Consider the following 27,698-nt stretch of genomic DNA (forward strand, 5'->3'; position numbering starts at 1 on the left):
TAGTCAAAGCCAACAACTGGAGCCTCACCTACGGTCTCCTCATCTCCCTACTGCTCTGCTTCCTTTGTGTATTCCTATTCATTGGTCAGCCTGAGAAGATACCATGCCTCTTTTGACAACCTGCGTTTGGCATTATCTTCTCAATGGCAGTTTCTTGTGTGTTGGCCAAAACCATCACCTTCACCATGGCTTTCATGGCGACCAAGCCTGGGTCCAGGATGAGGAAATGGATCGGGAAAAGACTGGCCTTTTCCATTGTTCTGTCGTGCTCCCTTATTCAAACCACTATTTGTGCTGTGTGGCTGGCAACCTCTCCCCCATTCTTCTATTTTGACATGCACTCAATGACTGAAGAAATTGTTCTGGAATGTAATGAAGGTTCAGTTATTATGTTTTACTGTGTCTTGGGCTTTATGGGCTTCCTAGCCATTGTCAGCTTCACTGTGGCTTTCTTAGCCAGGAAATTACCCGACAGTTTTAATGAAGCCAAGTTTATCACCTTCAGTATGCTTCTGTTTTGCAGTGTTTGGTTGTCCTTTGTTCCCACCTACCAGAGCACCAAGGGAAAATACATGGTGGCCGTGGAGATCTTCTCCATCTTAGCTTCCAGCGCAGGGTTACTGATGTGTATATTTTTACCAAAATGCTTTATCATTGTGGTTAGGCCTGAGTTGAACACTAGGGGACAGCTAATTCAAAGAATAAAGGTGCTAAATAGTAGATGCCTATGCCTCACATTCTGCTAAAATTGGTTTATTTTAAGGCATTGGAATTGAAATCTGTTGGATAAAAACGATAGATGTTTGCGCTCTGTGGCACACCAAAAGATTGATGGCCATCCTAACTCCTCACTTGGTTGTGAGATAGGCAAAGAAGATAGAGACCCTTACCATGGACCATGAAGTTGAAGGAGGACTCCACAATCGCTGAGGAAGCAAACCTCACACGGACATCCATCACTCCAGAGTCCGCCATCGTCAGGTCTATCATCTTCAGTGTGGTCTCATCAACCATTTCTACCCGTGGTCCAAAACTGTTGCTTGGATGTGGTCTCCTCAGCTTCCCCTCGGCGAATTCAGCAACCAGGAGTGCCTGACCCCCTGTGGGGGTGAATTTCCATTCAACCTCATCCACTCTTTTCCGGGGGGGGGGTACATTTAGGCGAGACAAGACTGACCCACCAAGAATCCCGTGCAGCTGGTTGGGGGGATCTTGCGCAGGAAATTGAGCAGCACCTGAAGTCAATAAGAAATGGAAGCAAACTACTCCAGAAACATTTTTACTTGGCATTGTAGGAGATGATATAAAAAGAAAGGACTGTAAATTATTTCTATATGCAATGATGGCAGCAAGAATATTATTGGCACAAAATTGGAAGCAAGAAGAATTACCGACAAAAGAAGAATGGAGGATGAAACTGATGGACTATGCAGAATGAGATAAATTAACAGGAAGAATTCGAAATCTGCGGGACCAGAGATTCAAAGAAGACTGGCATAGATTTACAGACTATTTGGAAAGTAATTGTGATGATCAGATTACACTTGTAGGTTTGCAAGAAGTTTTGTAAGGTGGACTATTTGAAATATTGCACACACAAAAAGGTAACGAGGGGGACTGTTAGTTAAGATAATAAAAGGCAATAGGAATTTAAGAAATGCAGAATAAGTGATAAGAATAGAAGACCATCAGAGGGGTTGATGGAAGTCCAAAAAGATTGTATAAGAAATGAAGTTTTGTTGTAAGAATGATAATTTATATGTAAAAATTAATAAAAATTATTATAAAAAAGGAAGCAAACTACTCCTACAATAGTAATAATAATTATTAGTAACAGTAATTACTAGTAATAATTACTATTAATAGTAATAATTACTAGTAGTAGTAATAATTAATAGATAATGGATGCCAACAGTAATTAATAATAGTAATAATAACTATAGGGAGAGAAAACATACGTCCCCACTGTAATAACAACAATGATAATTTTATTATTTATAATAATTATTTATTATTTCTATGCTGCCCATCTGGCTGGATAGCCCCAGCCACTCTGGGCAGCTCCCAACAAAATATTTAAAGCAAATAAAACATCAAACATTAAAAGCTATAGAGACTATAGACTGCTTTTTGTGTTGTTTTTAAGGAAACAGCTTTAAATATTGATGTGCTGTTTTTACTATCTGTGTTTTAATAAACCCTTTTGTATATTGTTTTAATTCTATTAGAGCTTAATTGCTTTTTAACGATTCTCTTTTATATGCCTTTAGCTTTTTCCATCTTATCTGTGTCCTTTTGATTTGTGTAAGCCCTGCAGTTTTGATTCCCTACAATGGAAAGCGAAAATCCTTCTCTTAAAGTGTTAAAATCTGAAGGTGTCAAAACCTTCTTGGAACTTACGGCTGTTCACTTTCCTTGGAACAACAGAATGGTAGGCTAGGCTGAAAGATGGTGACTGGCTCCAATGTCACAACCGGGGAGCTTCATGGCCAAGTGGGGGTCCGAACCCTAGTCCAACAATCCAACCACCCCTGGCTCTTTCCATTGGGATGCACCACTCCACTAAGGACTTGCGCTGGAGATGAGGAGCACCCTTGGCTGCATTGGGTCCTGAGAACATCAGAAGGGTCTTTCAGCAGCAGATGAATAAGGCCAAAGGGGGCCCAACTAGCCCAGTCAGCCAGATGAGCCAAAGGAAACTTGCAAGCAAGCAGGACCTGAGTACAACAAACAGGATTCTTTCCCCACTTGGGATCCAGAAACCAGCCTCTGTCAGGGGAGGTAGGTCTTGCTAGGCTGGCCATGAGATTCCTGTCTCCCTTTTCTGCACTGCTCACCTGGGAATTGGAGAATGGCGAGTAGAAGCATGAGCTGGGTGCTGTGGGTTTCCATCCTTGCCTCCGTTCTCTGCCACCTTCCTCCCCCAGTGCTGAAACAGGTTCTTGTGTGTGGTCTTCCCTCTCTGCACCAGTCTTCAGCCCCTCCTGTGTTGCCTTCAGGCCTCCTAACCAACCACAAGTTTCCTCTTCAGCCCCCATGCTTGACAATTTAAGTCTCACTTCCCTGCCAGAAGCAGCAGTCGAGTGAGGCCCTCTCACCCCAGCCCTCAGAAGTGCTGGCCCTGGGTTTCTTGGTAGCAGATCAAAGAAGTTAAGAGCTGACAAGTTGGCTGCACGACCCAGCAGAAGGGATGACAGCAGGTGAACCGAAACTCAGCTGTCCTCCAAAATTCATACTTCTGAGAATTTTTGCATGGCCAATATGTGTGTGTGTGTGTGTGCTTATTAGGGGAAAGGGTGCAGAAAAATGCATATATCCAGGGAATAAATATACTAAAGCACATGCTCTTTGGGGAAACTTGCTTGCAAAAAAGGGGGAATTGGGCAAAACGGAAATGGGAGTGCCTGATCACCTCATCTGTCTCCTGAGAAATCTCTATGTGGGACAAGAAGCTACAGTTAGAACTGGATATGGAACAACTGATTGGTTCAAAACTGGGAAAGGAGTACGACAAGGCTGTATATTGTCTCCCTGCTTATTTAACTTACATGCAGAATTCATCATGCGAAAGGCTGGGCTGGATGAATCTCAAGCCGAAAGACCCTGATGTTGGGACCGATGGAGGGCACAAGGAGAAGGGGACGACAGAGGACGAGATGGTGGGACAGTGTTCTCGAAGCTACCAGTATGAGGGAGGCAGTAGAAGACAGGAGTGCCTGGCGTGCTCTGGTGCATGGGGTCACGAAGAGTTGGACTCAACTAAACAACTAAACAACAACAAACTGTTTGGAATTAAGCTGTGTGGATGTTAATAGTAACGCCTGCTACCTTGCTGTCTGAAGTAGCACTCGTACACTCCACCTCTTTCATTTCCGTGTAGTAAACAACTCTTTTTGTAGAAAAGCTCTTTATTGGGTGTATGGATTAAAAGCATGCACACATTTTAAATGAACACACACCCTGACTCCACACAAAAGGTTCCATTTCCCTCAGACATGTTATGGTGAGTTCATATACATGCAGGACACCCATGTGGGTTCAAGCATACATACACCTTGTAACAAATTCCTATACAGTTCTGAGATCTCCCTTACTGGCTGTTAGGTTGGCGTCCGATCGACTGACTTGCATTGCTTGCTTGTATTAAGGGCAAAGAGCCCTACAAGTGGATCTGGCCAAAGGGGGCCTGATAACTCTCCATACTTCTGCTCCATTATTATTCGGTGGCATGGTGCCTCTGAAACTGTAGCCATCATGACTTGATGGAATTGTCTTCAGAGAAGCTGTTGCATTCTCACCATAAGTGCACTGTCCATTTCATCATGCTGGTCTTCCCTCTCACCCATTGGGATAATGTTCTACATGGTTGTCTTGTGTAAAGAGCCCCCATGTGGAGGTATCAGTTGACACAAGTCATTCGTCATTGTAAGACAGGAAGTGTCTTGTTGGATGTTACAGGGAAAATTCCCCAGCTCACTTGGATTGCCAAACAAAGACTCCAGCCAAGATTATAGAAGCAAAACAGTAGCCAGTAGGTCTGATCTTTACTATTGCAACAAGACTTCAAACTACGACATGGAAGAAGCAGAAAGAAGCCCTGAACAAAGGATGGCTCCCCTTTTTATAAGTTTCCCAAATTACCCATAACACCCTTACTAAAGGATCATACATTTGTCATAACTATGTCATAAATTGGGAGGGGTCTTCTGGCAGAAACCTGACCTCCCCTTCCCATCTTTAGGTGAAACAAAGGTAAGCATTTACATTTTCCTGTTTTCCCAGCCAAATTAAGCACACCTTTTTTTCTTGACTGAGACCCCAATCCACGAAGGTTGAGTTTGGGATTCTTCTTGGAATGACTACCTGTCTGGCACTCAGGTGCCAGGATGCCAGCGATTATCACCCGGGCAGTGGAGCCGATTATAGCTGCCCCTACCCATGTCCCAAGCTCCTCCCCTGTGAAATTTACTCCGAGTCCTGTAGTGATTTCATGCTCTTTATTGCAGCTTGTAAAACAGTGATTGAATTTCCCCCAAAACCTCAGGCTTTTATATACATTATTTACACAATGAGTCCTGTCTGATTGGCTGATTCTGCTTCCCTCCTGGAGCCTGCAAGCCAATCAGTTGTTGCATTCTAGGATCCTACTTGCCTATTGTTCTGCAAGCCAATCAGTTGTTGCATTCTAGGATCCTACTTGCCTATTGTTCTGCAAGCCAATCAGTTGTTGCATTCTAGGATCCTACTTGCCTATTGTTCTGCAAGCCAATCAGTTGTTGCATTCTAGGATCCTACTTGCCTATTGTTCTAGGATCCAAGCTTAGTACATAATGCCTACTAGCCATTTTCCTTCTGAGTAGAACAATGTTGGCATGGCATAAATCTGTCACTGGAGCGATTTTATATGAATTTCTAAAGTTTTCTCATTGAGCCAGTACATAAATACATTTATCAGTGAACAATGTGCAGCGGAGGCCTCGTAGTGTGGAGAGGCAAGGTTTGCGGGGGGAAGGTCTCTCACCCCCCCTTCCAATTTCCCAGTAACATGGATTAGCCCAAATCTGCACATAGTCCAGCCTCCTGTCACAGTGGCCAACCAGAGGCCCCACTGTGAACGCCAAGAGCAGGACCTGAGCGCAACAGCAACATTCTCTTCACCTGTGGCTTCCAACAACTAATACTATTCAGAAAGTGACCTTGCGCTGTGAAAAGAATTTTAAAGTCTTAAGTAAAAGTAAATGGACCCCTGCCCATTAGGTCCAGTCATGGCCGACTCTGGGGTTGCGGCGCTCATCTCACTTTATTGGCCGAGGGAGCCGGCATACAGCTTCTGGGTCATGTGGCCAGCAGGACTAAACCGCTTTTGGCAAACCAGAGCAGCACACAGAAACGCCGTTTACCTTCCCGCCAGAGCAGTACCTATTTATCTACTTGCACTTTGACGTGCTTTTGAACTGCTAGGTTGGCAGGAGCAGGGACCGAGCAACGGGAGCTCACCCTGTCACAGGGATTCGAACCGCTGACCTTCTGATCGGCAAGCCCTAGGCTCTGTGGTTTAACCCACCGCGCCACCCATGTCCCTATGAATTATATATGAATACTTAAATTTCCCAGGCAGAAAATGTGGAGAATGGGGTAGGGGAGCAATGAATTGCTTACCTTCACTTTGGGAAACGCTGGGCACATCAGGTGGGTCACTCTCTGGCGCAGGAACTGTCGGGGGGAAGTTGCAGCCATCTTATTAATTGCTCAGAAGGATGGACAAAAATGGACGGATTCGTCGTGACTTACCAGAGACAGTGAGATTGAATAAGAATATTTCCATCTCGGAGGTGGTGTATGTCACTCGAGATTTCAAAACCCCAGTCTCGTTTTCCTGCAAGGCCTTGATCTGCAGTGAATTTTTATTAAATCCTTTGAATGTGTTTGAACTGTGTTTGTGCACAGAGAATGATTTCACTTGAAAGCAATGTCCTTAGATTACAGAATCATGGAAGAGTGAGATGGGACCACGAGGGTCTTCAAGTCCAGCCCCTGCAGGAATCTTTTGCTCTACGTGGGGCTCAAAGGACGGCCCTGAGATTAAGGGTCTCGTGCTCTACTCAATGAGCTATATGGATTGATCTAAATAGCAAACACCAATTATTTATTTTGTACAATTTACAATTTTGTCATCTTGCCAACAGAGGTCCGGATAGTTAAAGCCATGGTTTTCCCGGTAGTGATGTATGGAAGTGAGAGCTGGACCATAAAGAAGACTGATCACCGAAGAATTGATGCTTTTGAATTATGGTGCTGGAGGAGACTCTTGAGAGTCCGATGGACTGCAAGAAGATAAAACCTCTCCATTCTTAAGGAAATTAGCCCTGAGTGCTCACTGGAAGGACAGATTGTGAAGCTGAGGCTCCAATACTTTGGCCACCTCATGAGAAGAGAAGACTCCCTGGAAAAAACCCTGATGTTGGGAAAGATGGAGGGCACAAGGAGAAGGGGACGACAGAGGACGAGGTGGTGGGACAGTGTTCTCTAAGCTACAAACATGAGTCTGACCAAACTGTGGGAGGCAGCGGAAGACAGGAGTGCCTGGCGTGCTCTGGTCCAGGGGGTCACGAAGAGTCAGACACGACTAAACGACTAAACAACAAAAAATAAAGGGTGTAGGAGATGAAATGATTGTTGCCTTTTTATTGTTTAAGGATGTTTTGTTAAGACTTTTGATTCAACACACTTATTTCAATATACAGTTGTACCTTGGTTTTCGAACTTAATCCATTCCGGAAGTCCATTCTTAAACCAAAGCGTTCTTAAACCAAGACGTGCTTTCCCATAGCAGCAGGGGACTCAATTTACAAATGGAACACACTCAACAGGAAGCGAAACATGTTCTGCATGCAAGGCAAAGTTCACAAACCAAAACACCTACTTCCAGGTTTGCAGCGTTCTTAATCCAAGTTGCTCATAAACAAAGCTGTTCTTAAACCAAGGTCCCACTATATAAGCGTCAATAGACTGACCTTTTAAATAGGAAGCTACTCTTTATGTTTCTAAGCAATTTTTTACCTTTCAATTAATTCACCAAGGAACAAGGGGGAGTGGGACCAAGGTGCCAACAAAATTATGTTTTATTTTTTAGCTATGCTAGAAAGACCAAAGCAGGTTGCAAAGAATTTCGTTTTATTTTTTAAGTAACAGCAACACTCCTGAATCGCCCTCCCTCTCTGCAGCAGCTGGAGGGATAACCCTAACATACAGTAATTTCCTATATTAGACATTACTTTTGTTGCAACTAAATGATTACTGTACTTTGAAAAATACCTTTGTAAATAAAAACTCAGGCCTTGCTAGCTTCACAGCGTTCCTATGGCAGCAGTTTTGCACATGTCTAGTCACAGCGAGAGATGTGTTTAATGACATCATGATGTTAGCTGAGCACAGAGTATTTAAAGCCATCATTCCATCTTCTGGGACCTGAAAGGTATTGAGCCTGCTGCTAAGTGGGAATCCACAAACTCTATAAAGGTAGACTCACACAGAGGGATTTTTTCCTTCCAGTAGCACCTTAAAGACCAACTAAGTTAGTTCTTGGTATGAGCTTTCGTGTGCATGCACACGAAAGCTCATACCAAGAACTAACTTAGTTGGTCTTTAAGGTGCTACTGGAAGAAAAAAAATTTTTTGTTTTGACTATGGCAGACCAACACAGCTACCTATCTGTAACTCACACAGAGGGTACATTCTGGGCTGTCTTAGGAATGCTCTTTTGTAACTCAAGTAAATTCCATTGTATTTAACTTTTGAGTAGACCATAGAGTTGAACTGCCAGCGGATGAAAAATATTGGTGGGGTAGTGTTTTTAAACATTCATTTTATTTATTATCTGCCCTTTACTGTAAGTACCCAAGGCAGATTTAAAAGCACAAGCCATTTCAGTGCAAAGCAATGCAGCACAACATATTATTATTATTATTATTATTATTATTATTATTATTATTATTATTATTATTATCCTTCAGCAGAAGGTCCCAAATGCCTTTTGGATTTGAGCTGAATGAGAGCATTTACTTTTTGCTGTTGGAACCTGAAAGATGTTTTGCATAGGTGAGCTGGATCTCTGTCTTGCAGACTGATCTTGCTAACCTGCAATTTTAACTGCAGACTACCTTGTGATGCTGCCATTAGGCTCTCTTTCTTAGCCACAACCCGACCCCCAAGCTGTAATATTTGGATAATGTAGACTGCACTGGAAAAGCAATAAAATACAATGAGAGGGCAAGCCTCTTCAAGTTTACTTAGTTTGGATGTAGCCTCTGTGCTGGGGATCCAAATGCAGTGTTTTATTTAGTGGTGTACACAGGCTGATTCCAAATTTTAAAAATACAGATCCAAGTAGCTTCCTTTTAAATCTGAATTAGATGGATTGTTTGTTTCACCTACAAAGAGCTCAAGGGTGGGATACGTGGTTCTCTTTCTCCCCACTTTCTCCTCACAACAACCTTGTAAGGTAGGTTAGGCCAAGAGACAGCAACTGGCTCAAGGCTACCCAGAAAACTTCAAAGTCCAGCGGGGATTCTTATTTCAGTTTCACAAAATCACAACACTGCTGTCATTTTGCAAATACTTTATCTTTTTATTTTTAGCCCTTAGAAAAATATAAATTTTTTAAAAAGTCTCTTTCCATCCAGTACCACATATTAAAAGTATAGAAAAGCATTAACAAAATGCTGGCTTTATTCTGGGTAACTGAAGATTCATCTCTTATTCCGTGCTCTGTGGATTCTCCTCCAAGGATCACTCAGGACAGCTGCAACTAGTATGAAAAATACCAGCATCAAGCCTTTGGCAAGAGTCTGAGAGTACGGTTCTCCTGAAAGACAGTTTGAAACAGTAATCAACTGTAGTAATAACACATGACATGGTAGCTGATTTGTGTCTTGAGTCCTGTCATTCCAAAGCCAGAACAATCCGCCGTAAAAGCCCTACTTGATGTCGCATTTGAACCTCTCACAATGAGATTCACCTGGCTGCAAATATAGCACGGACTGATACTGAGCAAGGAAGTTCCTGTAATTAGTACATATCCCCATCTAGAACACCTACAAATTATTTAGTTGTAAGCTGTAAGGGATAAGGAACCTCCTTAGATTCCAGTTCCCATCAGCCCCAGCCAGAGTGGCCAAAGGTGAGGAATGATGGGGAATTGGAGTCCAGCAACACCTTAACAAGGCTCGACACCCTTGTGTAAATAACCCATCTGAATGCTTGTCAAGAAACCACCAGGTTCCCTCTATCTTTTTACCAGTGTAGTAGCGTGTCAAGGGATAAAGAAGTTCTGGCCAGCAAACATCATTCCTCTTGCAGTCATATTCTGTGTAGTTAATCTGAAATCTGCAAAACAGTTTAAAATAAAGTCTTACAGTCAGATGGATGTTGTTTTATTAGATTTGTAAATTTTTCCTGATGCTGGGGAATGCTACCTGTTGTTCATAGACAGTGGGGAGGGGGGCAGTGTATGTGCGTGTGATAGAGCCTTATTGTGTGATCACCACAATCAGGACCAGCAGACACAGCTGACTTCCCATGGTAAGCATGGGGGGGGGAGCAGCAACGGTGTTTACTTGTTCCAATTCTGTCTTATGCTATGCCCCCATGGCAGCCATATTGTTATGTCACAGCCCACTGCAGCTATTTTGTGACTGGTGCCCACAACACTTTCACATAATTCAAAATGTGCTCTCTGTTCCAAAAAGGTTGGTGACCCCGGCCCAATGCATACACTGCGCCAAGCTACTCAGGTATCAAAATGACTACCCCTTTTTTCTATTAAGCCAAATTCAGTGTTTAACTGATGCTATTATTATTACTATTATGATTTATATACCTGGGGATCTCAGGGTGGTTCACAGAATAAAATCAAGATATAAAACCACAAAATGAATAATAAAAATAAAAACAACCACCCAATAGCCCCCCCCCCAAAAAACCCACATTTTAAAAGGGCACAGGATGTAAATCAGATCAACCATAGATATTAACACATCTAATAGAATTACAGTAACATAGCATCCAAGAGGGTTACCTTGTCTTTGGAACAGGGGGTTGTGCTGGTATTTTAATAAACTGCACTGCAGCAGAGATAGAAAGAGAGCTGGCTTTATCTTCACAGGCAATTGGACACTGAACTTGCCAGGTTACTGTTGAAATACTAAATGTGAAGAGAAAATCTGTATTACAAAACCTCAAGCAACAACACTACAATATTAGGCTACATACTGTTATAGCAGCTTTGATTTTGTCAATATCCTTACATAAGGTGACCAGTTAGATCTGCTTTAAAGTACAAAGGTCAATCTTACACTTGCATTTCACTTCAACTGACTGCAACTTCAAATGCCTACTTTCTTGTAATGATTTTGAACATTAGATGAGAGCATTGTAATCAATTAGGCTAACATTTAAAAGGTAGCAATCTTAATATCTTTTGCCTTCATCTAGGTGAGCAGGTAGCGGATTTATTGAATTGAATAAATAACTGTAAATTACAGTATTCCCAGGGCTCAAGTGTCTAGCATAACACATTGCATTGCCCCTCTTCTAGCAGAAAATGGAGATTGGTACAATACAAATCTACTTAATTTGCATAATGTATTTTTATTGACCCAAGACTCTTCTCACCCAGTGCAGAGGTATAACACAATGGATAAAACCATTGTAAATCTGTGAAAGAAAAGAAAGCAGTTCTGCCGAACATAGCTAGTTTTCTTACGTACCTGACCTGTACCCCAACTATCTCCTGCTGTGGAATCCCTTCTACTGCTCCAACATCAGCAGTGATAATTTGAATATTCAAGTGGGTAGGAATATCAAGGCAAATCCCTTTCAAATCTCCAAAACTTGCATTTGTATCTGCACCAAGCGTATCTAAATCTGTTAATGGGGGGAAACATTGTTCTGAGAACTATTGAACAGTGTTGAACAGCTTATCTTTTTCTTTCAAGGTTACAAGGAAAAAGGGGCAATGTTGTTGTTTTCATTTTTTTAAGGGGCAGGGCTAATTGAACACAATGAGATGACCTGCTGAGTAAACACACAGAGGGCAGAATAATTACCGTATTTTTCGCCCTATAAGATGAAGGGGGAAAATGAAGGGGAATGTGTGTGCGTCCTATGGGGCGAATGCAGGCTTTCGCTGAAGCCTGGAGAGCGAGGGGGGTCGGTGCGCACCGACCCCTCTCGCTCTCCAGGCTTCAGGAAGCTCTCCGCTAGCCGTGGGAGAGCTGCGCGGCTTGCGGAGAGCTGCCTACACCTCGAAGTCTAGGGCGCGCTAAGCTCAGCACGCCCCAGGCTTCGGGCTTCGCGCAGCTCTCTCACAGCTTGCGGATAGCAGCCTGTTCTGGGGGCTGGGGTCGGGGGAAGCTCAGGCTTCCCCCGCCCCAGCCCCACACCTGGGGGGAAATAAAAAAAAATTCCTTATTTTCCCCCCAAAAAACTAGGTGCGTCCTATGGGCTATGGGGCGAAAAATACGGTAATCATGCTTTCCAGAAAACAGAGCAACCCTATACTCTTAAATACATGGAGATACTATTTTCTTACATCTACATCCTGCCTGTCTTCAAGACAGCACACACACAGTTCCTAGGCAACTACCCATCCAGGTTCTGATCAGACCCAGACCTGCTTAGATTCTGCATGTGTCTTCAGACTTTAGCCTGGGACCACATGACACCACTGCATCCGATGGCCCCCCAATCAGTATAACAATTATTCTGTAATTTCATTTGTTTTGAAATATTAAAATTCAACTGCACAACTTTGAATCTAATATGGAAAAAATAGTCATGCTTTGCGGTGTTTAAAATGTTACTATCTCAAAATGTTTATACATGTGGTTATGCCATATGCTATTAAATTAATTTTTTAATAGGAATGACTAACTAAATGAAAACTCAGCAATTGACTCAATGCTGGTGAATGTTGGTACTCACAAATAATTTCCACCCAATCATCTGGAGCGCTAGTAGAGGAGTTCCCTCTCTTTCCGACATGAGTAGCTTGCACCAACGAATTAAGTCTTTTGGTCACATTCTCCCTGCAATAATGGAACTTGGAACATTACAATTATCCACACTTGAAAATAAATTATTCAGGGTAGCAGAAACCAATGCAGCTTTGTTGATGAATACATTGCTCTCCTTTAATGTCCTGGGATTTTTGTTTAGCCAAAGTGTGGTTTGTTTTATCATCCAAACCAAGCCCACAAGCTAATCATAGTCTGTTTTCTGGCAACAAACTTCAATTTGAAACCATGATTTGTTGATGGCTTATTTTAACTACACAACAGCCCTATTTAACCATGGTTTGGTTGTCCAACGCACACTAAAGGCACAAAGCAAAACCAGCAGGAAATCAAAACACACTTTAGAGAAACAAGCTGCAGCTTGGATACTCATCTCCGTGATAATTCACAGTTTGCTGAACAAACCATGGTTAAAAGAAACCATGGCTAAGTGTTATGTTCAAATGTAACCAATGATAGAATGTCAATGTGAGATTAAAACTCCCTCATCACTTCAGACTTCCACAAGTAGAAAAAGGGAAGAAAACACTCCATCTCACCTCAACTGATTGCAGCTGTCCTTAAGATCAACTTCTAAAATGCATCCAGAGATTGAATTTAATCCGAACAAAATTGGTGTGAGACCTGCCGATGCACACAAGCCTTTGCCATCTATGTAACAGAAGTATTTGCTTGAGAAAACCTCATATTTTTTTCAGGTTCTTGCTTACAGTTTTATGTAATATAATTTTTAAACAAAAATTACTAAGGTGCACAATAAAATAATAATGTTGAGATCTTACTGAGTTCACCTTTTTACATCCATTACAATCAGAGATGTTTTAATTCAATCCAAGCTGAAGTGACTGAGCTGTCACAGAGCACTTCTACACAGGACCAAGACTATAACGCTGTTTCAGGAAAGCTTTTTAAATGGCAGATCTCAGTATTTCCCTTCTGAAGCATTTCAAAGGAAAGTGGTATGATATCAGAAGCAAAAGCAGAAAAGCCAACTAAGGCTTTAGGTAGAAACAGTGTCTAATTATCTCCGTATCTGCCATAGATCAGATAAATACATATTTATAGTTAGTTTTACAGTATATTTCGAATCAACAAAACACATATCAACTCCAATTACACTGTTATAATAATAATAAACTATTTATTTATTTATTTATTTATCTATTTGTCTATTTATTATTTCATTATTTATACCCCGCCCAACTGGCTGGGTTTCCCCAGCCACTCTGGGCAGCTTACCTTAACCAAACAGTATAGAAGATTGAAATTAGTGTTAGGGTGATAAACCTAATTCTGAAATGTTCATTTGTATCACGGTTCTATAACACTCCATATCAAAATGTAGTACCAGGCTTCCAAAGTTGCAAAATGGTGACAGCATCGGAAGAATTCAGATTTGCTGCTCTAATCGGTTTGCCAATTTGATAACCTATACAGAAAGAGATGGTTTTGTGTGAAGTTTTATAGATGTTAATCATTGTTGACAAGCAATACTGTCAAATAACTGTGTTATAGTGCATTCTTAGCCATGTCTGCTCAGAAGTAAATCTTATTGAATTTAATGCTTAAACCCAGGTGAGGGGTTGGGATTGCAACCTTAAGTCTTCCTAGAGTTAACACCCAAAGCATCAGGTTTTGACATTTTCAGTCCCCACATACGTCATTACAAATATGTTGCATTTTCTCAGGCGAGCATATAAACACCACCAATGAGGCTTTTCACCTGGATTCCCAGACAATTCTTCTCTGCTTGTAGTGTTTACACTCATGAAGTTGACTGTGAATTTCTGTGTCAGTATTTCTGAAAAAGGAAAAGGATACACAATAAATGCTAATGAAAAGGAGGAATACCACTTTGTTGAACCTTTAATTCAGCAATTATCATACAAATCATAACCTAAATTTTGATAGCTAATACAATACTGCATCCTTTAAAACCCACTGCTATTTCTCTGTTTATATATAGATCATTTCAAAGCTGAATAGATCTTTTCGTGATTTCTATACACCACTGCAGGGACGCGGGTGGCGCTGTGGGTAAAACCTCAGTGCCTAGGACTTGCTGATCGTAAGGTCGGCGGTTCGAATCCCCGCAGCGGGGTGAGCTCCCGTCGTTCGGTCCCAGCTCCTGCCCACCTAGCAGTTCGAAAGCACCCCTAAGTGCAAGTAGATAAATAGGTACCGCTTTATAGCGGGAAGGTAAACGGTGTTTCCGTGTGCGGCGCTGGTGCTGGCTCGCCAGCTGCAGCTTCGTCACGCTGGCCACATGACCCGGAAGTGTCTTCGGACGGCGCCGGCTCCCGGCCTCTTGAGCGAGATGAGCGCGCAACCCTAGAGTCGGTCACGACTGGCCCAGACGGGTAGGGGTACCTTTTATACACCACTGCAGAGGGCAAGATGTGCACTTTTCTGGATACACAGCATATATGATGGCTACAGGGCAACCCTTTAGTATTTGTAGCTACAGGAGAAGAACCTCAGGATATGATACAACCAGCACAAAGGATGTCCTGCTCTTTTTTGCTTGGTTTTTCTTTCAATGGGGCATATAGCAGATATATGGCAGAATCTTTTCTCATCAAAATCAGGTAAACAAATGTCAAATCCAGTGAACTTCTTTTGTTGCACAGAGCTAGAGGTCTGTGAAAGCCCTCCTGAGAGGTCTTTTGCCTCACAGCATGCATGACTGGAGTTCATGGAGGCTCCACCTACTAAAATAGACCAAGCATGAAGCCATTTCCATTCTCCTGCCTCTGAAGCAAGTGGGAGATGTTACCCAGACCTGGATACAGCAAGTATTTGGCACGTTCAGAAAGGGTGGTGGGCTTGAGGCAACCCAAGTACTTGAACAGAGGCAGCAAAAAGAAACATTGCTCCCCTCCTCACTCTATTTGAACCGCATTCAATATCACTAGTTCTCCTTGGGTTTAAAAACAGTATTGCCATGGGGGTCAGGATTTGCTGGCCCCATCTTACCAGCCACCGAGCTGAAAATTCTCTTTCATGTCACACTCCAATAATGTTTCAAGATTATGCCACATAAACAACAAGGATTGGGAGTGGGAGAGAAACTGAGCAAGGAATGCAAAAAGGAAATATGATGGTACCTTCTGGACATACTGCTCCAGAAACGACGGTGACTTTTATTTCTATTATTCTCTTGCCTTCCCATATGATTGTATAATCTTCTCCAAAGGTCACATTTCTGCATTCTGAACACACACAAAAATTTGTATGAAATTCAAATTTCATTGTAATTTAAAGAAAGTTCGAGCGATCTGGTGATTTAGAGAGAGAGTTGAACACAGACTTACCTCTGCCAGTGCAGCTACCTACATCAGTGTCTTTCCTCTCATGGGTCACCTGTGGCTTGATGCTGTCTGGCAAGAAAACAAACAGATTATTGAGTGCAACAAGTCTGAAAAACAACCTGCAACAAAGCAGATTGTAATTGAAGCAAGGGGGATCCCAGATGCAGAATAAGACATACAGACGGTTTTCTAGAGCATAACTTGCACAGGGGGAAAGATTATGATTTATTTATAGAAGTATTCATATATCTCCCACTCATAAAATATCAAGGTATCGCACTACATAAAATAATGCAAAACAATGCAAAATATGACTGGCTCATCTAAAATTGAACTGAACAGGCCTGTCAGCATAAAAATGATGATGGATATGCAGCTTGAATAGCAGGATTCCTGAACCTAGCAACCAGTTGGTTGGGGAGGAGGTACTTGCAGTTCTTTCTTCTTTTCAGCAGATGACTTGACACTATCCGTCCCGATAGTGCCCTTTGTTGTCAGGGCATGGTCTGAAAGCAGAGGATGCAGCAATCTTGTTGAAGCTAAGCAGGTCTTCAGGTTGTGGTCAGTACCCAGACAGGAAATTATCTAGGACCTCTAGGCACACTACCTTGAGTTCGACCTACATGTATGTATATATTGTTGGTGGATCAGTGTTTGCAAGCTCATAGTACGATTTGGGAGAAGAGCCAGGTCAAATTATACCTTGCATCATTTTACTTCATTTTACTCTTGAAGATAAAGAACAGTTTAAACCTGGCAGCCATGCCTGAAAACAATGGTCACTGGGATTAGAAAAGAACACTTCAATCAACCTCATTCTGATGGAGCAAAGAGCAATCTATTATTTCTGATCCCAACGTACCTCCAGTACCGCTGTTTATTGCTATGTTAGGTGGCGTGCTCCCCACTCCATCACAAGCGCTGAGACATTCGGCTTCAAAATTCTGAAGGAAGGCAACAGGGGCATTTCTTGCACATTGCCCAGCTATGAATTGCTGCATCACATAGGAAGAAAAGAGCTGAACATCAGATTTGTTTTTGTGAAATTTGTTTTCTCTCCTAAACAAGCTCAAAGCCAGCAGTAGAGAACTTTTTTTCATCTTGAGGGCCACTTCCTCAGCAGACAATTTTGGGGTGGGGGCTGCATTCCAGTGGTGGGTGCAGTCAGAGGCAAAACTGAGCAGGGCTAGAAGCAAAAGCAGGAGCAGCAATGGGTTTGGCTCTGATCTTTGTACAATAGGTCATACTGTAGTCCAGCCACACAAAAGACAGCCTCTACATCCCTTGTTTCTTCATCCAGGCACGCAAGAGTTCAAAGATAAATTCCAGCCAGGCAAAAGCACATGAAGGGGATACACAGCAGGGGGCAGCAGGTGTTTTGGAAGAAGGGACGTGACCGAGGGAGGCTCCCAAAAAGCCTGATTTCGGAGCTTGGTGGGTGCCATTTATCCCATGAGCCAGAGGTCCCTCAAACTGCCCTAAGTAAACACAAAAAGAGCCAAGGTGCGGGGGGGGGGGTGTCACTCACTCAAGCAGGCTGTCATTACCTGAGGAACTGTAAAATACCCATTCTGAACAGTCATAACTGGATCTCCTTGTCTGTAACCACTGGAAAGTTTTCCTGGGATGGTTTGTAATGGTACTTTAAATGAAGAAACTCGGGGTGAAGAACTGCAAAAAACATTTTTTAAAAAAAAACACATTTGTATACTATTAAAGCCTTCAGTTTCTACAGAATCACAGAATTATGCTTGGTGAGTGGAGACAGAGGACAGAGAGAGGAGCTTTTCTTTCTCTCTTATAATTCTCAAACTCAGGATCCCTCAATGAAACTGATCAGAAGATTCAGGGCTGATAAAAAGAAGTATTCCTTCAGAAGTACATACTGTACTTCAGTCATCAAACACATTGCCACATGATGTTATGATAGCCTCTAGCTCAGATGGCCGAGTAGATAGTCAGACTAGCGGCCACTGATAGATCAAAAGTAACATTCGTGTAAAATAGCAGAATGCCACTCAGTATCAGCTTGAGGGGAAGAACAACGGAAGAGGACTGCTTCCTCCATGCTCTGCTTGGCTGCCATTGGAGCCAGGATGCTGGACTAGCTGCCAAGCCTTTGGTCCGATCCAACAGCCAGGCTCTTCTAATGCTTGTAGCAGTAGCAAGATCTGCTCAGCACATGAACTAAGAGGGAGCAGTGGGTAATAGCTTGAAGATCTCTGCAGCTGGTTCTCTCCCTCCTCCCAAATATGTTTTATTATCCTGTCTGTGGCAACAGGAAACAAGAGAATGTACAGCCTGTGCGAGAAAATTAAGAATAAAGCATGGGGCCCAGAGAAAGAGAACCGCTGGGATGAAGGACCTGGAGCTCTCCAGGTGTTGTTGGACTGACTCACATCAGCCCCAGCTTGCATGGACCCGAGCAAAAACCAGGACAGGGAGGAAGAGCTCTGATCCAGCCTTTGTCAACCTTTGTCAGACCTCACCTGGAGTACTGTGTCCAGTTCTGGGCACCACAGTTCAAGAAGGACACTGACAAACTGGAACGTGTCCAGAGGAGGGCAACCAAAATGGTCAAAGGCCTGGAAACGATGCCTTATTAGGAACGGCTAAGGGAGCTGGGCATGTTTAGCCTGGAGAAGAGGAGGTTAAGGGGTGATATGATAGCCATGTTCAAATATATAAAAGGATGTCACATAGAGGAGGGAGAAAGGTTGTTTTCTGCTGCTCCAGAGAAGCGGACACGGAGCAATGGATCCAAACTGCAGGAAAGAAGATTCCACCTAAACATTAGGAAGAACTTCCTGACAGTAAGAGCTGTTTGACAGTGGAATTTGCTGCCAAGGAGTGTGGTGGAGTCTCCTTCTTTGGAGGTCTTTAAGCAGAGGCTTGACAACCATATGTCAGGAGTGCTCTGATGGTGTTTCCTGCTTGGCAGGGGGTTGGACTCGATGGCCCTTGTGGGCTCTTCCAACTCTATGATTCTATGATTCTATGATTCTAACCTCCAAACGTTTTGGACTATGATTCCCATCAGCCCCAGCCAGCACAGCTGTGCTGGTTGCAACTGTTAGGTGCTGCAGACCAAAACATCTGAAAAGCACCTGATTGGCAGCAAATATATTTGATATGGCAGGCACCTACAATAATGCTGGTTGTCTGAAACATAGCTATTTGCGATAGCATTCCCTAAGCACTGCCTTTCAGTAGTGGCTCTATTGGAAATTCTGGGTATCTGTGATATCTGTGCTTTTAGTAACTTACTGTTTTATTGCATTGATTTTATTCTATAAAGTGCCTTATTTTACAATGAAAAGTGATATATAAATGTCTTAATAAATAAGTTTTATAAGAATGAAAGGTTCATAAAGTGGTCGTTGTTTCTTTTAAAAATATTCTTGGATGATGGAATTGGTGGGAAGAGGTAATTCCACTGCCGGAAACATACTGAAAAGAGAAAATTAACAAAACTGTGCAAGCATGAGAGGTGGAGAGAAACTGGGTCACTTGCATGCACTTAGTTAGGGACTATCTCACAGGAATGCACACATATCCCAAATAAGTCTCCATACTTACACAGCCCCATGATAGAAATAACCCCGGAAAGGTGTGTTGTTAATGGAAGACTGAACACATAGGAAGGGAAACCAGTCAGGGGCGTTGTTCCCCGTCTGGACAGAGCACAGCTGGTCAAAAGGTGGACTGACATCCCCACCAAATATTCCTTTAAAACATGACCCATTGAAGAGTTGCTTCATCTCTGAGGTGCATTCCTAGAAAAAGGAAAGGGGGGGGGGAAGGGTTCTACTTTTTGCCAAACTAAAAAGACGTGGTACAATAAAGCACAAGCTTTGGGGAGTGACTGTAGCTCAGTGGTAGAGCACATGGCCTGCATGCAGATTCATCAATCCCTGGCACATCCAGTTAAAACAGGTGTGGGGAACTACACACTGAACTACAGCTCCCATCAGCCTCACCAAGAATGTTGAATGGCAGGGATGATGGGGGTCATAGCTCAGCAACATCCAGAGGTCCAAAGGTTCCCCACACCTGAGTTAAACAGCTCACAGGTAGCAAGTGGGCCAAAGACAACACCTAAAACCCGGAAGATCCACTCCAGTCAGAGCAGAAAATACTGGGCTAGATGGACAAAGAGGCCTGCATGAACTTATCTTACATGCACTTTTTAAGAAAGAAAAGATAAGCAGGGCAGACACTGTGGAGGTCACCCCTGCTGCTTATCAACCCCAGGAGCCATCAGCCACATTTTTTCATATTTTTTCCTTCTTATTAAATTAGTTCAACTTCTGAAGACCAGAAGTTACAACCATTGTTGGCTTACTGTGTCATAGTGCTAAATATAAAGAACAACACAAAGTTCTCTCGCAAATAGTATTGCAGGCATTTTTGTAGATTTTCCCTAAGAATGCTTACAATGAAGAAAGTTTTCAAAATTAAATGTAGAAATAGTACCAAATCACAGCAGCAACGGATATCGCAGGCTCCTGCAGTGAGATTGCAAGGACAAGATCCCAGTGGCTGAAACACTTGATTGGGGATCACTGTTGTACTATCTATTTAAAAAAGGAGAAAAATAACTTCAGCTCTGAAACTTAAGGAGCTCCTCCCCACCCCACAGCTGTTATCTAGTGGCAGCCAGTCCATCTGACTGCAGTGGGAAAAAGATGGGGAGCAGGGCCACTCCACTGGTTCTGCTGGGAAATCAAACACATTTGAATCTTAATAATAATTTTAATTATTTGATTATTTGTACCCTGCCCATCTGACTGGGTTTCCCCAGCCTGCCTCTCCCTGAACTTTTAGATAGATACACACAGAGAGGGGGGGGAGAGAGAGAGAGGCAAATATGGTGCAGGGTGGAGAGTTCTTCCATTTTGTAGGCAAAGTTGCTTCTTCTCCATATACTTATATAGGGCTTTTGAAGTCTAATGGGACTGCTGCATCAAAAGGCTGAAGCCTCAGTGAAAATACACACAGAGTATCACAGAGAAGCAGAAAATGAAACTCTAAAATATAACATAAAGCAACAGCGACTGAAATACCTTCTCCTTTTCCTGTCACATTTCCTGAGGACGTATTAGCATATATTTCAGCTTGGATCAACAGATGGGCCACCACCACCGAGTCTCGACAAGCCGAGACTTGCAAAGCTTCAACCAAGCAGAGGGCTTCTGTGCAGCAATTGGTCAGATTGGAAGTACACAGCTGCAGACTCCTGGTCAAAGATACCATCACTCGGGAAACATTCTGAAACACACAGTTTGATGGCAGGTAATACATTTACTAAACATCACACAAATTTCAAACACATCTTGCTGGAAAAGTGACCTTCAACACCAGTCAGTGTATTTTCCTCTGTCAATTAAATGGGGGGGGGGCTGGAAGAGCAATAATTAACAAGCACCAAACAAAATGTGTTTAGTATTGCAATGCTAGTGAGAAAACACCCAATGATCAGTGATACATGTGTGAAACGACCACAGAAAGAGATATTATTTGGGATTCTGTGTGGGATTGCGTTAACTGTACAGTTCTCATTTTAACAAGCCTTTGTGACAGGCATGTATTTTTGATGGTTTTAATTTTTTTGCATCAATTTCTTATCACCTTGTTGGTTTTAAATTGATTGTGCAATTTGTATTGCTTATAGTTCTTTATTGTTTTAAATTTTTTATTGTATATTGTAATTTTAAAAAAAATGCAAACCACTCAGAAGACATAATTGGTGGAGAGCATGCAAGTGTAACAAACAAATAAAATAAATATTCGCTTATGTGAGAGGCAGGAGTCCTTTATGGCAGGCAGTAACAGGCTAATCCCATAGTTCAAAAATGCACAAAATTAGAGTCAATGGAGTACTTAAGAAGTATACAGTTAAAATATTGAACCACAATGGAAGGATGGCTTATGGGATTTTTCTACTAACCCCTTGATACGTTACATTCAAACTCCAGTCACCAGTTTTGTTTCTTCCAGTACAATCTGCAAGCGGCAACATTCCTGGAAGAGAGTAAAGAGCAATATGAATACTTTCAGATTTACCCCTCTCTCTCACTTCATCACTGAGAGATGGTAGAAGTAGGAAAGTTCATGTACTCAGTCCCAAGTGATCTTTGAGACAGCAAAATGGTCCCACAATTTTTATGGTATTTAAACACATCCAATTTGAAAAAAAGCGTCAAAGGAATCTTACCTGTTTCATTGTCTGCCACAGCAATAGTGAAAACATCTGACGGACTGCTCACCAAAGAAGCAGTGACTACAGGCCCAGACATGTAGATAAAGGGAGGCTGAAAACCTACAAATATAAATCAACATTAGCACTTGTGGAATAAAAAAATGTTATCACTGTCTGTACTTTTGTACATTTCAATCCCTCTAACCTCACTTTTTATAATCCCTGTAACCCCATGCATCAGCTGAAGGGGACTGCAGTGTACAAAAGGCTTATCCATAATAAATTTGTTAAGTCTCCCAAGCGACACATATTTTTTATTATTATCTAGAGACAATTTCCCCCTTTTAGGGATTTCATTTCAGACCCCTCTAAGTAGAAAGCTCTTTGTGAGCAAGTCTAAGAAATTTTCTTGGGCTAGTTTACAGAAATACATAATAGAACAGAGGCACCTTTTGTTTTGATGTCCTCCACTTTGAACTGTGGAACACAAGGAAAAGAAACGTTGCCTGACTTGCACTGCACAAGGTCTGACATACTGGGAGGCTGGGCAGAGGGAGGGGAAGCAGTTAATAAAGAGTTTTGCAGGGTGACAAAAGAAAAATGACCACCTCAAGTGCCTTGTTTCCTAAGGCTTTAGGTTGTCATCTGTTTGCTCCCCAAACTGACGCGCCTTTTGAGCGGGCTCCTGTGCTTCCACAGCTGCGGGGCAGGCAGAAACACAACAGGTGTGGCTTTTTACCCAGCGCGGCGAGGTGACGAAGTGGGGCGCCGCCTGCACCGGCAAGATTTCTGCCTGTCACGCATATGCTATTGCTAGAATTTCTTAGCTGCTTCATCCTCCTCAGGGCAACTTACAACCAAGCCAACAAATGCGCAGGAGAAGCGCCGAAGCGCACGTTGCCCTTTCCTACCCACCCGGATTCCCATCCTGGGCTCCAGCCCCGAAAAAAGCCAGCAGCCCCCAAAGCAGCCGCCGGACGAGCATGGCGAGGCGCCGCTAAAGCGAGCCGCCGCCGCCGCCGCCGCCGCACCGGACAAGGAGCAGCCGAGCCGAGGCCTCCGCAGGCGCCATTTTGCGAATGGGTCCCTCGGTTGCTGTGGAAACGGCTGGGAGGAACCACCTCACGTTGCCCGGCTCTGAAGCGGGAGAAGACCCCCAAAAAAACTCAAGCCCAGAGTGTTTCACTACGTACATTGATTAACACAGGCTTGAGGTGAGGGAAGGCAATAAAGCAGCAAGGAGTGCAGTCTGAGGTCCCTAGTGTCAAATCTCCTTTCCTCCACCCCTCTGCGTGAATGGTATGTCCCAATATTAAGGCGCGCCTAACAACGGGACGCAGGTGGTGCTGTGGGTTAAACCACAGAGCCTAGAACTGCCAATCAGAAGGTCGGCGGCTCGAATCCCTGCAACAGGGTGAGCTCCCGTTGCTCGGTCCCAGCTCCTGCCAACCTAGCAGTTCGAAAGCACATCAAAGTGCAAGTAGATAAATAGGTACCGCTCTGGTGGGAAGGTAAACGGCATTTCTGTGCACTGCTCTGGTTCACCATAAGCAACTTAGTCATGCTGGCCACATGACCCGGAAGCTGTACACCGGCTCCCTCGGCCAATAAAGCGAGATGAGGGCCGCAACCCTAGAGTCGGCCACGACTGGACCTAATGATCAGGGGTCTCTTTACTTTAACAACGGGTGGGGGAGGTTAAGTTAAATGCAATTTGCCCTCTGGGCTCTCCAAGTTGGCTTGCTGCTGTGCCTGTTCTTAAAGCAACTCCTATCAGAGTTGTAGCGGCAAAGCACTGCCCACGCCATGCTGTCAAAGTGCCTCATGCACCACTTGAACAGTCGGAGTATCTTGGAAGCTCTAGCTATAGTGTTGGGAACTGTAGCTCTGTGAAATCAGAGCCCCTCAAAAAACGTGGGGGAGCCACGGCTTGGAGGGTGTGCCACGGTTCCCACTTCAGAGCCCCCGTGTGGCCGCCAGCATCCTGCTTAAGTGGTGGATGGTATCTATTGGAATTGGTAGCATGGAAGGCAAGAGAAACCAACAGCAGCTGGAGAGAGACCACAAGTTCTAGGAAGGTCCCTGTCCTCCTCTGAGGCGAAGGAGAAGGAAGGCTGGCTCTTCCAATTAACCACACGGGCATCTTCTTGGCCAGGGGTCACCGCAGGGGGCCGGTCCACTGTCCCTCAAACCTTGTGGGGGGCCGGACTATATTTTGGAAAAAAATATATGAACGAATTCCTATGCCCCACAAATAACCCAAAGATGCATTTTAAATAAAAGGACACATTCTACTCATGTAAAAACACGCTGATTCCCGGACCGTCTGTGGGCCGGATTTATAAGGCGATTGGGCTGGATCCAGCCCCCAGGCCTTAGTTTGCCTACCCATGTTCTTGGCCATGCTGGCATCTTTATTGATCAAAAACCAGAGGGAACATGCCAGTGGCCCACCTGATCCAGCATCTTGTTCTCACAATGGCCAGCCAGATGCCTGTGGGAAACCAGCAAACAAGATCTGAGCACAAGAACACTCTCCCCTAATAGCCTCCTTAAATTTGTCTAGTCTTCATTTAAAGCCATCTAGTTTGGTGGCCAAAGACAGAATTGCCTGGCGTGCTCTGGTCCATGGGGTCACGAAGAGTCAGACACGACTAAACGACTAAACAACAACAACAACAAGGTTGGTGGCCCTCACTGCCTCCTATGCGAGCAAATTTCGTAGTTTTAGCATGTGCTGCAGTAAGAAGTACTTGCTATTATCACTCCTAAATATTCCCACAATCTGTGGGGTGCATTCTAGCTATATACCTGGGTTGCCAGGTATTAGACTTCTTCGAACTCAGAGCCTCTGCAAGGGTGGGCCAACCAATTAAGATGGTCTGTCCCAGGAGACTGATGGATCCGAATGGATTCCTGGTGGCGCTTGAAGAGTTTTCTGTCACCTTGGCAAGCAACTATCAAAGCCCTGGTCGCTGGAACAGAGAAATGACCTAGGCGGTGGACAGGATCACTTCTGAGTGTCCCCTGGTTCTCTGTGATGAAATGAGTCTGACCAAGCACAGGACAGAGCCTCTCTGAAGCCCTACTCTGTGGCAGTGCAGGGAGCAAATAAATCTTTTTTCTCTGCCTCATTTGTATCAGTGAGGAGCTGTCCAACAGAGCTGTTTCAAGTGGTCAGGGGTCTTTTACACTCTGACCTGTGTGAGGAGAGTTTAGACCACTCAATGGCCCGCTCAATGGCCCGTTGTTCAGCATTTCCCTGACAAAATTGTTCTGATCCATTCTGACTTGGACACTATAATTGATACAAGTCTGGTGGATGTAACTTTGGTCTTTGCTTGCCCATTGTTAATGGATACTTTTCAATTTGCGCAGCCCAAGGATGTGAAGAGGATCCTTGAAAATGTGAGAGCTACCACATGTGTGCTAGATCCTTGTCCTTCCTGGCTCATCGAAATGGCCAGCAGGGGACTGGCTGAGTGGGTGAAGGCGAGCGGTCAGTGCCTCCTTACAACAAGGCACAATTCCAGCAGGCCTAAAAGAGGCAGTTTTAAGACCTCTTTTTAAAAGCCCTCCCTGGATCCCACCATATTGGATAATTATTGGCCAGTCTCTAATATCCCATTCTTGAGCAAGGTACTGAAACATGTGGTGGCATCTCCAGGGCTTCTGGAGGAAAGGGATCATCTCAATCCATTTCAATATGGTTTCAGGCCTGGTTATGGGACAAAGATGACTTTGGTTGCCTTGGTAGATGTCTTACACTGGGGACTGGATGAGGATATTTCACCCCTCCCTTTGCAAGAATCTGCTGACAATGTTTCAGAAAGGAGGGGGTGGATTTTGCTCATTGCTTCTTCCTCTCCAGCCTGACTTCAAAGGGAGTCTGAGTGTTATCTGTACATAGATAAGGTCGCTGCTCAAGCAGCTGTAACACTCATGCAGTCCAGCATCTCCAATTAGTCTTTAGTTTTGTGCAGTAGCTGTACAGAATAAAAGAAGTTATACTTCAGAGCTGTCGTTCATGTGGTTCATACTCTGCTGTGCTCCGCTGACTTTTGGAAGTGAGTTTGGTGCTCACAGCTCTAAGTTGTGAGTCCACAGCACTTAGACCTGCTCCCTGCAGTGGAAGGTCTCTGGGAGTGCTTTTCCAGCTCGCCTGGCCCAGTCGGGGCTGAAGAGGTTGAGCCCAGTCTGTGGCACTGGCTCAAAGGTGAAGCTGACACTGGGCTGACTGTGTGTGTCCCTGTTGGCTGTCCTTCTTGCTGGGATGGGACTTGGAAAAACAGTCTTACCATGGCTCCATTCCTTTCTGGCGGGCACACCCAGAAGGTAGTGCTGAGGGGCTCTCGTTTGACACCTTGACCAGTGGTCTGCGGGGTCCCTCAGGGTTCTGTCCTGTCTGCCATGTTATATAACATTTACATCAAACTGCTGGGAAAGGTGGTCTGAAATTTTGGTGTTGATTTCACTAGCATGCTGATAACACCCAGAGCTTTTTCTCCTTTCCACCTAAATCTACAACAACAACAACAACAATTATTATTATTATTCCGCACTGTAGCTCCTCATTCTGTAAATGAACCTGATTACTTTCCCTGAAAAGCTGAAGAAAATGAAACTATGGATTTCTCACTTTACAGTCCTCCTTTCTTACCAATATGTGTCTGCACCTGTTCAACCATGGCACTGTGGTGACCCCATGCAATGCTTACGCCCTGTGAGTCCGTAATATGCAGGTGTTGATTTATTATCAGGACCCCAGGCACAGTACAAATTCCTCCGTAATGTCACCATGACAGCAATGATGCTACACACACAACGCCATACAATGTATATTTACAAAAATACACCTTTACCCCCTCACTGTTCTCTTTAAAGATAGGTCCACCTTCTCCTTTTCTGAGCAGAGGATGTCACTGAGGAACTGCCAGAAGTAGACTCAAACAAGCAATCCCCATGGCACCTTAAGCACTAATGGATTAACAGTGCAACTCCATGTGTGTCTACTTGGAATTAAGCTTTCTGTGTCCAGTGGGGCTTCCTAAGCATTCTTAGAACTTATTATGGCAAGAACTTTAATGGAGCAGAGCCTGCATTGCTCCTTAAAGCCTCTGCTAAATAAGACTGCAGTCTTCCGTATACATGAAAATGGTCTGAAGATGCATGGAGCTAAAGCTAAGCAGGTCTGGGGCTGAGTTCACACTATAACTTTAAAGCTCATTTGAAACACATCATTTCCCTCAAAGAATTCTGGGCGCTGTAGTTTAACTCTCACCAAGTCACAATTTGCTACAACCCTAAAGAAATTATTATCATTATCATTCTGTTTTACATCTTAGAATATTCACTTAGACAACCTTAAAATATCAATGACTTCCCTTCCTCTCTTTCCTCGCTTCATTTTGCACAACATAAATACCTGCATATTTTATATAAACTAAACTATTCAGTATTCCATTATTACATCCATCAAAACTTATTTACACTGTTGAATTTATCTTAATGCTACCCAAGTTTTCAAATAAACACAATATTCCTCCATATATTCAATAAACATGTTCCAATCTTCTTGCTCTCTTATTCTATATGTTAGGTCTGCAAGCT

General features: G+C 43.5%; 1 protein-coding gene across 5 annotated transcripts; it reads right to left on the reverse strand.

Moving 5' to 3' along the window:
• Window positions 1-9,103: 9,103 nt before the first annotated feature.
• TCTN2 (tectonic family member 2) lies at window positions 9,104-23,376 on the reverse strand. Of its 5 annotated transcripts, none has more exons than XM_053368646.1 (18): window positions 23,282-23,376; window positions 22,104-22,208; window positions 21,837-21,910; window positions 20,953-21,157; window positions 20,363-20,463; window positions 19,466-19,662; window positions 17,434-17,557; window positions 16,749-16,881; window positions 15,890-15,955; window positions 15,683-15,787; window positions 14,299-14,376; window positions 13,924-14,004; window positions 13,115-13,226; window positions 12,484-12,587; window positions 11,268-11,424; window positions 10,577-10,702; window positions 9,797-9,885; window positions 9,104-9,364 (listed from the first exon to the last, which is right to left on the reverse strand). In XM_053368646.1, exons 2-18 carry the CDS (start codon window positions 22,183-22,185, stop codon window positions 9,249-9,251), a joined length of 1,950 nt encoding a protein of 649 aa, XP_053224621.1. In that variant the 5' UTR covers window positions 22,186-22,208; window positions 23,282-23,376; the 3' UTR covers window positions 9,104-9,248. The 5 variants fall into 5 exon arrangements, with proteins under 5 accessions (XP_053224621.1, XP_053224618.1, XP_053224619.1 ...); XM_053368643.1 differs by lacking the exon at window positions 23,282-23,376 and adding an exon at window positions 23,004-23,126; XM_053368644.1 differs by lacking the exon at window positions 23,282-23,376 and adding an exon at window positions 22,538-22,889 and having other exon boundaries at window positions 9,104-9,307.
• Between the last annotated feature and the right edge of the window lie 4,322 nt (window positions 23,377-27,698).

The sequence above is a fragment of the Podarcis raffonei genome, chromosome 16 (assembly GCF_027172205.1).
Source record: "Podarcis raffonei isolate rPodRaf1 chromosome 16, rPodRaf1.pri, whole genome shotgun sequence".
NCBI lineage: Eukaryota > Metazoa > Chordata > Lepidosauria > Squamata > Lacertidae > Podarcis > Podarcis raffonei.

What these genes read in the sequence shown, in the direction of transcription:
- TCTN2 (XM_053368641.1), bottom strand. Translation starts at nt 22,622, where the DNA reads ATGTCAGACCTTGTGCAGTGCAAGTCAGGCAACGTTTCTTTTCCTTGT. An exon ending in TATTTCTATCATGGGGCTGT is followed by an intron (nt 17,558 to 19,465) that starts GTAAGTATGGAG and finishes TGTTTTTTGCAG; the next exon opens with TTCTTCACCCCGAGTTTCTT. An exon ending in CTTGACACGCTACTACACTG is followed by an intron (nt 9,365 to 9,796) that starts GTAAAAAGATAG and finishes ACTGTCTTTCAG; the next exon opens with GAGAACCGTACTCTCAGACT.